Raw genomic sequence first — 10,262 nt, forward strand, 5'->3', positions numbered from 1 at the left:
ATTATATTGGTGAGAAAGAGCAAACAATATGTTTAAGTCATAATTTCATAGCATTTGTTGAGTATTTGCTTACGGTAATACAATACAAATAGTACAAAGGCTTTATCACTTGACAGGAAATGTGATAAATAGTTCACACTCAAAACATCTGCATATACATTTCTGATCCCAAAATGAGGCCAATAACTAGGTTTTTTCTTGTTAGTCTATCAGATTGAGTTAAATGATTGTATCAAAATAAGATGTATAACAGGCCTAGCTGATTAGAATAATACAAGCGGTGCATTATTGTACATTGCTCAAGGGCACATTGCCAAGAGGTTTTTCAGTTTCTGACTATGTTAATGTTTACAATATCATGCTTGTGCCGTCATGTCTGTATGTTTTTACTATTTGAGGTCCCCTTAGATTTTCTTTAAGCTTTCAATAGCTTGCTGTTTTGTGAACATCCTCCATTCAATTGGAATTATACCTCTGCCCTGAAATGTTTTGTCATAAAACCTTTCCAGCTCTTTTTGAAATCGACAAACAAACCACTTCCAGTATGGAAGTTCAGAGAGGTCTGGCGTGATGCTCCAATCAGCAAATCTTGGGCCAGCTTTTCTGTATTCTTTCAAAATATATTTATCCTCTGATTCATGGGATGGGTAAAACTGGCCATTACTTGTTACTGAAGTTGTACATAACTCAATGCAAAATTCTACTGTGCCTCTCTTGTGCCATCCATTGATTCCTTTAGGGCGATGAAAAGGAACATTGTGATCCTTAGGTTTGTGCCCCTCCATGGTGTTTGTGCAGATTAGTTTATAGAAGGGACACTGTACCCAGCAGCAATCACAAAAGTGTTTGATCAGAATCTCATCTGGCCTCTCCCTGAACTGCTTCATGTGCAGAAGTGACACATTGCTGAGGCTTCTGTTGATCTCCATGATTCTTTTGGCAAGACCTTCCCTTACCACTTCTTCAAGAAAGTCAAAGTTGGTTATGTCACAGAAATCACTGAAATGCTTTTCAGCAAATTTCAGCTCATCTTTCAGAGCACCAGAAAGCTCTCTAAGCCACATGTTGGTGTCTCCATTCCTGTTTTTGACCGTCTTTGTTCATGTATGAAAAATGTATGCACTCACTAACTGTGAGTCGCTCTGGATAAGAGTGTCTGCTAAATGACTAAAATGTAAAAATGTATGCACTGCATGTCTCACACGCTGCTCTTTACCTTTTATGTTCCCTTCAATCATTACCTTTTTTCTGTGAGGATATATTTCTCTACATCCTCTCTAATAAATCTCTCAAAGTGTTTCCTTGGGTTGTGAACGTAGGTCATGAACTTGTCAAAGTTCTCCTCCTCCACCAGTGATGTCAGGATGTGTTTTTCCATGTTAGACCTATTTCCACTGAATGGTGGGTGACTTAATTGCATTTCTCCAGCCAAGTCAATGACCGTCAGGCCATAGGCCGCCTGTCCAATCGAATCTTTCAGTGTGTTGCAAATTAACTCACAGCTGCAGTAGCTCTTGAAAATGTTGTTGTATTGTGGTCTCTTCTGCTCCAGGTAAGTAAGGGCATCATTGTTGCTTCTGAATTTGCTATGGGAATCTGCTAACTTACTTCCTGCAAGCTCACATACATGAAGTGAAAGATCCACCGTAAACTCCTTTTTGAATGCATATTTTCTTATCTTTGATTCAAATTCCTTCACGCTTTCTTTGACATTAGTTGCTATTTCTTGCATGTAACTGTCATTGTATCCCATCTTTTCTATGGGCTTTGTCTCGATTATCTTCTGGCTATGTTTGACAACATCATTGGTGAAAGCTCTTATCAATTCCTGATCTGTGTATGTTAGAATGTTGCTTGGACCAATGTGGTCAATTGTCATGTTCTCTTGAGACTTCAACCCCCAAAAATCCTTAATAGCACCCCACACATAATTTTTCTGCAATTTGTAATTGTTTGGCTTCCTTTGAGCATCTTTTGAGTGATGATCTTTGTTATAAAGATCTTGGTGCTTAGATTCAATTACATAGTTCAAATAACTCCCCAAGGTACAAATCTTTGGGTACATTCTGCAACTTTTCCGATCATGTACAAGAGACAATTCATTACCGATCTCTCCAAGGATACAAGTCACATCATCTGATATGTTTATGTCCTTAATGGAAGGTGTATCTTCTTTCAACTCAACAACCCACACTCCCCAAAGAGTATTAAATTCATTCTCAAGTTCTTCTTTATCCTTTGCCTTGTCCTTCAGTTTTGAGGCAAGTTCTTTGCTCTTTTGGAAGAGCTTGTTTTCATACTGTGTATTTTTGTCATCCAGCGTTTTGCGTGCATCCCTCTGCTGAATAACCTCCTCTAACTTGTTTTTGCTCCCTTCACAAGTTCATCAAGGAGCTGACAAATTTTAGTTTGAAATCTCCCTCGCCACTGAATCAACATTTCTTTATCTCTATCTTCATCAAAGTACATCTCCATTGATTTGTCCACTTCTTCACGAGTCTTTCTCATTTCTTCAACAAGGTAATGTTTCTCAACCTTGTGAAGTTTTCCATTTTCGATTCGATTTTGTAGTTGATTTTCAATGGTTAGCATGGCACTCCGAGAGCCCAGATCCATTTTCCATACTGAATCTCAAGTTTTCTGTAAACTGCAATTTCAAGTGTGTTTTTGAAGCTGAACACAACGTTTTCATTCAGCAGTGCATTCAAAAGGTATTGGATACTGCTTTTGAACTGTGATACTGTCATGCCAAAAGACTTTGATGTTTTAGAGAGGATCGTTTTCTTTAGCTCCTGGACATTCTCACTGTAGCATGAGTTTGGTGGGGCCATGGGGGTGGGTCTCTTTGTATGTCAAATGCAATGACATCGCTGAAACACTCTGCATTACTGTCCTCTTCTTTGGCAGCTAACTGGGTAATCTCGTCTAGTTTGTCATGTAAGCGCCTCTTTCCCTCCATGTTTTTCTCTCCAGCCGTGATGTCTCCAACATTCTGGTGCACAAACACACAACTTGGAGACAGATTAACTGTCTTCATCCTCACGAAGGCCTGAACAGCTATCTGAATGATGTCCTGCATCAAAGTCATGTTTCCAAGGCCAATGACAAAAGTTGCAAGTTCATTGTCATGGTGCACTGTTGCCTTTCCTGCCAACTATAAAGCTCGATGTCCCTCAGTGTCAACAACGAGAACGTAGTCAAACCTAATGTAATCTTTAATCTCCTCGGTCACTTTCACCAGCTGCATGAAAGCGCCTCTGGTACACCTTCCAGCACTTACTGCGAATTGCAGTCCAAACATTGCATTCAGCATTGTAGATTTCCCAGTGCTCTGGATTCCCAAAATGGACAAAACAAAGACTCTCTGATCTTCTAGTTTCTTGATAACTTCATCTAAAACCCCATTAATCCACATCAGTGGCACATGAGCTGCATCACCATCCATTAGTTCCATTGGGTGTCCCGATATCATATGTTCTGCCGCGAGCTCTGGAAGGTTAGACAAGGTCACCTCACTTTCTCCTTTACTTTCCCTGGGCAGAGATGCATGGGCTTCATAGATCTGTCCCATTTCCCTCAGGATGTGCTCAAATCCAAAGGTTGCTGCTTGCAGCTTTTCTGATATTTTTTCCAGCTCCATTTGTCTCATTTTCAGTTGCTCTGATTTATCATGCTTCTTTTTCAAAGCCAGGACCTCAGACCACTTTTCATCATATTTGTGATGAAGGTCTGAGAGCTCATCCGAGGACAGGTCATCCAGTAGTATCACTACCCACTTGAGGAAATATTATTTTTCTTTTTCTCCTAGAGATTGTAGATTTGTGATGAACATCTGCATGAATTCAGTAAAGGCAACTTGTTGTTGATGCTGTCGAATTTACATCATTTCACATTGTATTTTACTTCTTTCCATCTCTAGGTTCCCTTGAAGACGATTAAGGTCTTTATTCTTTTGACACCAGTCATGCCACAGCCTTCCTTGACATGGAAGAAATGTTTATTTGATATTGGACCGTTCCATTTTCTTAAGCAGATCCTTTATCTGCAGAGCATTAGTCTTCCCTACCTGGCAATCTTCATCATCATCATCTACCCTAACCCCTGGGTACTCTGCCATGTCCTCAAGTTTGAAGGAGCGACATGGTCTTGACAAATTATTTCTAATGATCCCTTTTAGGTCCTCGGACACATCTGACTGATTTCTGTCTCTTAAACCCATTTTGTACTTTCCCTTTTTTTATTTCAGTTGAAACAGAATCCTCTTCAGTGAGCAGACATATCAGAGGTTTAGAAGACTTGAACAGCTCCTGCACGATTGCCATCCTTTTGTCGCCTTTTCCAAGACTTGGTAAAAGGATAACATTGACTGAGGCTTTTTCAATCAGTATGTCACGCTGAATTTCATTCGCTATGGCACCACCATGGAGATTACAGAATGCAACACATTCAGTGAAAATATCTTTGGGCTTCCCAGCAGGACAATACCATGCAATCTCTACCACCCCATCCATTAGGAGGCAGGTTTTACTGCTTCATGGACAGTGTCTGTGGAAGAATGTGCTGTGACGTTGGTTGATCAAGTTGTTCATCAGCTGAGATTTTGATGACGACACAGATCCAAGCCTAAAGAATGACACCATTGGTGTTTCTGCCTTGTAAATAGGAATACTTTGGCTGGTGACCATATTAGAGCCATTAGTGGACTTCCAGGTTTTTCTGATTTGTCGAAATGTCCACAAAGGGCATTCAATCTCTTTGGTGAAGGGATTTGGCACAAGCAAAGGCAAGGCATACTGACACAAGGACAGCTTTGTGACCATGAACTGCCGAAGGAAACTGTCTGAACAGTGAAACACTGCCATCTGGACGTCCATTGGGTGAACATGCGTGTTCCTCTTTATATCACTCGAGACTGTGTTCTTGTTGAAAAGGGCATCAAAGGCACTTTCTTCTGTTTCTGCATTATCACTTCTGTTGTCATTTGTGTCATGCATCTCACTATTCTCCTCTCTTACAGGAATGTACCTGGCTCTGTAGTCCAGCATCAACAACCTTTGTAGGAAAGTATGAGCTAGTTTGTTCTCTGTTTGGGGTTCGTGTTGATGTTGAGCGGAAGAGCCAATGTTCAGGAAGTCTGCAGTTGTCAACTTATCTTGATATTTATCTTGAAGGTGAAGTCTACACATGAGCTCTTCTACTTTTGGTAGTTGTATATTTTCCGGGATGTTATTTTCATTTAAACTCCCGTCGATTTCCTCAAGTCTCATTTCTTCTCCCTTTAACGTTAACCAAACACATTTTAATAGCTTAGTAAGTCAAAACATCTGCCATACTATGAACAGACATACTTAAGAGCATGGGCGGTGTGTTCAATAGGGCGATATGGGCGACGCACTGCCAAACGGGAAAAGGAAGGGATTTTTTTTCTAATCAATTATATCATGGCAACAGTAGTTCAGTGTTCACGTCTGATCTGCCAGCCACTAAATGTCCAATCAGGCTAAAGTCGTGCTTCAAATGTCCCCGCCCGTTTTGGGGCGATTTCAGTCAGGTTGAAAATCGCCCAGAAGTCTCTCATAGCCTCTAATGTAAAATATTTTTTTTTCAAATTTCTGAGCTTTCAATACATTCTCTATGGGTGTCTGAGGGCTTGCACTTACGCGCTTTCGTCATACGTAACGTAACGTAACCATGAACGGCAGACAGCAACGCTTGGACAGCGACTGGTGTAACCGACATGCACCATCTTTCAGAAAAGATTAAGAAAAATGAGCTGTCAAAGACCCACATTGATAGCTGTTTGAGATTGTCTGCTTTGGTGAGAGTGAATATTGCCACTCAACTGGATGAGGGATACAGGCTAGCTGTCCGCCGCCACAACGATGAGGTTAGCAACAGCAGAGTCGTGAACACTGTCTACGAGAATCGAGACGACCTCATAGAATGTTTTGAAGCCATCCGGACGGGTTCATTGGGTTCATTTGACCAGCCCACCGTACCAGAAGCTACAGAATAAGGACATCGATGCTGTCTTTATCAAACGTGCCCTCGACAGCTTCGCAAGCAGTGTGCAGGCCATAAGGTAAGATAAAGATTAAACAATATCATTCGATCTTTCTCAAAGCAGAGCTTTATTTGAAAATGTATGCATGAAAGGAGACTGCATTTGTGTTTGAAATTACATTATTGTCATTATATATGGCCAGTGGTGTAATCTATCTTATTTTATATACTATGTGTACTGTACAGTGGTGCTCATAAGTGTATGAACACATTCTAAAGCTGACTAAAAAGAGGAATAAAAAAATAAAAAAATCATCTTTTGGAAATTGATCTTAATGACTTAATTAAAAAAGTTGGAAAATCCAACCTTTAAGGACACCAATTTTCTTTTCTTTTTTATTCCTCTTTTTAGTCAACTTTAGCATGGGATCATAAGCTTATGAGCACCACTGTATACTGTGCTGAACATCCAGGCTATGTGAGACACAAAGGCTAACTTAAACACTAAAGACTTTATGCATCCCTGCCCATTTTAAGTGGAACTGAAGTATTTGTACTATACATGGATACATTGCATATACCTGTGCATCACATAGACAACAATACTGTACAAAGCCAACAAACACATTGGTCTGTTTGCCTTCAGGGACTCCTCTCAACAGCAGCTGCAAGAAGCAACAGGAGCCAAAAGACCCAGAACAGCTTTGAGAGAAGAGGAGAAGCAGAGGCTGTCTGAAGAGGTCTGCAACACCATCCTGGATCACACCAAAGAAAGGTTCTCTTTCTCTGGCCACCTTGTGAGTGCTACCTTACTGCAAGCAGACATGTTTGAAAGGTACTGCCATTCAAAAAAATAAAAAATCTGTTCATGTTAATTTTTACAAATCTATACAATTGGCCAGAATATGGTTGTTCATATTTACAAATCTATACAATTGGCCAGAATATGGTTGTTCATTTTTACAAAGCCATACATATTGTTTATGCAGTGTTGAGGAATGTGAAAGAACACCCTTGATTATTTTTACTGTGATAACTTATTTTGCTTTTGTAAGCCAACACTTTTGAGATCAGTCAATAAATGCTTCTGGTATTGACTTATATGCTGCCCCTGTCTTCATGTTGTTGCTGGACATATCTTTTTAAAAATGTGTGTAGGTCACCTAAATCATCAGAAAAATTGCCCCTCCTGAGAATTTTTTCAGGAGCCGCCACTGCTTAAGAGTGACATTTAGGAGATACAGTTTCTAGTGAAAGTTTACACACCCCTTGCACAGTCTTCACATTTTGCAGCCTTAAAATTAAATCTAAAAAGGGATTAAATTAGTTTTTTTCCCTACCGATCTACACAACCTACTCCATATTTTAAAAGTGAACGAAAAATATATAAATTGTCAATTTATTACAAATAAGAAAACGAAGATGTCTTGATTGTGTATGTCTTCACACCCCAGAGTAATAATTGGTGGAAGCCCTTTTGGCAGCCATTACAAACCTTTACCTGGGCTTTGGTCCTTTCATATTTATTTTGATCCTGACAAACACCCCAGTCCCTGCCGGTGACAAGCATACCCATAACATGATGCTGCCACCACAAGATTTGAAAATACAGGAGGGTTTCACTCTGTGTTGTATTGGACTTGACCCAAGCCTGTTGATTTTAATCTAGGCCAAAAAGTTATTTTATTTTCCGTATTATCTTGCAGGATTACTTAACGGCGTTGTTGCAAACAATGGATGATTTGGAGTGGATAAAAAAAAGGATTAATTATTTTCACTTTGTCATACAGGCCAGTAATGTGGAGTGAATGCAATGTTGTTGATCCTATGTATGTCCTAAGTATTGTGGTGGTAGCATCATTTTATGGGTATGGTTGTCACTGGCACGGAATTTTATTTTTCAGCGAGACAATTACACACATCTTAATGCCAAAGACACCAGAATGGCTTTGTGTTGAGTGTTTCTGAAGTGTCCAGTCTCAGTCCTGACTTAAATCTGCTTGAAATCAGACTTAAGGTTTAAATATTGCTATCAATGATTCCCAACCAAAATTACTGAGCTTGAGCAATATTGACTAAAACAATGGACATATGTTGTGCAAAGTTGGTAGAATCTTATTCAAAATTATTCACAGCTGCCAAAGATGCTTCCACCATGTGTGAAGACATTCGCAATCAAGACATCTTGGTTTTTCATTTTTTATTAATTTGGAAAATGTTTTATAATATTTATTTCACCTTGAAAATGTGGAGTAGGTTCTGTACATAAGTAGGAAAAAATCGAATTTAATAAATGTTTTGATTTAATTTTAAGGCAGCAAAATGCGAAGACTGTGCAAGGGGTGTGTAGAATTTCACAAGGCACTGTATGTGAGCTTAACAGAGGTTGTGTGAGGTTATTTCAAATTTACCTTTTCTTTGTTTGCAACAGCATCTTCAGGCAAGTTACCTGGAACTGTAAGTAAGAGGGACAGGAAAAAGTAAAGTGTATATTAGACATAATAGTGTTCTCCTAATGTTTCAATCTTTGTGGCATTGATCCCTTTTTTACAGGACAGGAAAGTTACCATTGTTAACCAAGCTTTTCTAGCAACACATAGAGGATTTCCCCCTATCTTCACATGTGAATCCATTTACACACTTATCCCACTGTTGTCAATACCAAGTCTCGTAAATCCCAGACCTACTGTAGGGCAACAACACTAGGTCTGGGAAAAATGTGGGAATATTCCTAATTTAAGTTCATATAGGTTAAATGGAATAGTAACTGCAATATTGACACTGACAGTAGGCCTATAACCTCTCACATGTAGTGTAATATAATATTAACTACTGCAGAATTATGCATTTATTGCAGTAAAATTATATATCAAATGTAAATTTTCTCGGGAACAGGAATGGAGAAATATTATTTATTTATTTCAGCATCTTTTACGAAAATGCAAATGCACATGTAATGTGTTATCTGTGACTCTGTTATGCAAGCAGACAGTATTTCAACCACATAAAATATGCACCCAAGACCAACTGAAGTCTTATCAGAAATGGGTTTAATCCTTTTCTCAGCTTTTAATTTCCTTAAAACCCGTCAAACTGATGACATATGGACATTTTGCACAGGACCTATCTTGCCACTGTTTTGGAGTTATTGCGTTTTCACCCCGGTCCCTAAACAAAACTGACAACTTTACCGGTGTTAACTACATAGATTACCAATGCATTCATTCTCCTGATGTAAGACATTATTCTGGTGAGAACTACTTTATTTAGTCTTATGGGCCAACAAGTTATGACAGAAGAGAAGCTGCATGTGTCTAACTAGTTTACAAACAAATGGCCTACCAAATGTCAGAAATGATAAGCAGAAACCTGTCTGAATTAGGGGTGAAAGTAGCCAGCAGGCTATACGGTCCAGTGTGAGAATCAGCAAACTAAGTTATTATGGAATTATTATTGTGGATCGAACCTACTTTCTGAAGTGATTTGTTTGACAATCAGATGAAAACATTACACAACACCCATGATATGTGAAACTGTGCCTGTACAGACCACGAAAAACAACAGTAAACAGGATAAGATGTTTACATGCCACAGTATCTTATCCAGGTATACAAGCTTTTCTGGTTATTGTAAACGGGATATGATGTTTATATGCCTCAACTCAAAAACAGAATACTTATGTATCCCGAATAATAATGGGATATTGGTGTGCACTAAAAACTGCTATGGTGAAAGCACTTCTGAAGAAAAGTGATCTCGATTCTTCAGCTCTTAGCAATATTTCGGCCAATCTCCAACCTTCCATTCATAAGCTAAATTCTGGAGAAATTGGTCTTCAAACACCTAAATGCTTTTTTAAGTGCCAACTGTATTTCTGAAAAATTCCAATCTGGTTTTCATGCCAACCACAGCACAAAGCCTTAGTTAAAGTCATAAATTATCTTAGAGCCAACACAGATACCAACAGCTCTCTGTCCTTGTACTCTTAGATTTAAGTGCTGCATCCGACACTGTTGACCATGATGTCCTTCTGGACAGACTGGAGAGGTGGGCTGGGCTCTCCGGTCCTGTTCTAAATTGGTTTAGGACCTATTTAACCGGCCAATATTTTTTTGGGTCACCCTTGGAGAACAAAACTCAGAGAAAATACATATCACATGTGACGTTCCACATGGTTCAATTTTGGGTCCAGTACTGCTGAGTTTATATATGTTACCCCTTGGCAGCATTATCAGAAAGCACAGCATTGATTTTCACTG

General features: G+C 39.2%; 1 protein-coding gene and 2 pseudogenes across 3 annotated transcripts; all 3 read right to left on the reverse strand.

Annotated features, from left to right (window-relative positions):
• Window positions 1-404: 404 nt before the first annotated feature.
• Window positions 405-1,378, reverse strand: LOC311103904 (interferon-induced very large GTPase 1; the record flags this gene model as incomplete). Its single annotated transcript, XM_084145531.1, is given in 3 exon segments — window positions 405-1,100; window positions 1,104-1,167; window positions 1,242-1,378. Coding segments are annotated over 3 exon segments (897 nt in total).
• Window positions 1,379-1,604: 226 nt separating this feature from the next.
• Window positions 1,605-3,913, reverse strand: LOC311103905 (interferon-induced very large GTPase 1-like; annotated as a pseudogene). The gene is made up of 3 exons: window positions 3,904-3,913; window positions 2,193-3,729; window positions 1,605-1,611 (listed from the first exon to the last, which is right to left on the reverse strand). The product of its transcript is annotated as an interferon-induced very large GTPase 1-like (transcript).
• An 84-nt stretch (window positions 3,914-3,997) lies between these two features.
• LOC311103906 (interferon-induced very large GTPase 1-like) lies at window positions 3,998-5,186 on the reverse strand (annotated as a pseudogene). Its single transcript has one exon. The product of its transcript is annotated as an interferon-induced very large GTPase 1-like (transcript).
• Between the last annotated feature and the right edge of the window lie 5,076 nt (window positions 5,187-10,262).

The sequence above is a fragment of the Coregonus lavaretus genome (genome assembly GCF_964263955.1).
Source record: "Coregonus lavaretus genome assembly, chromosome: 28".
Lineage (NCBI taxonomy): Eukaryota > Metazoa > Chordata > Actinopteri > Salmoniformes > Salmonidae > Coregonus > Coregonus lavaretus.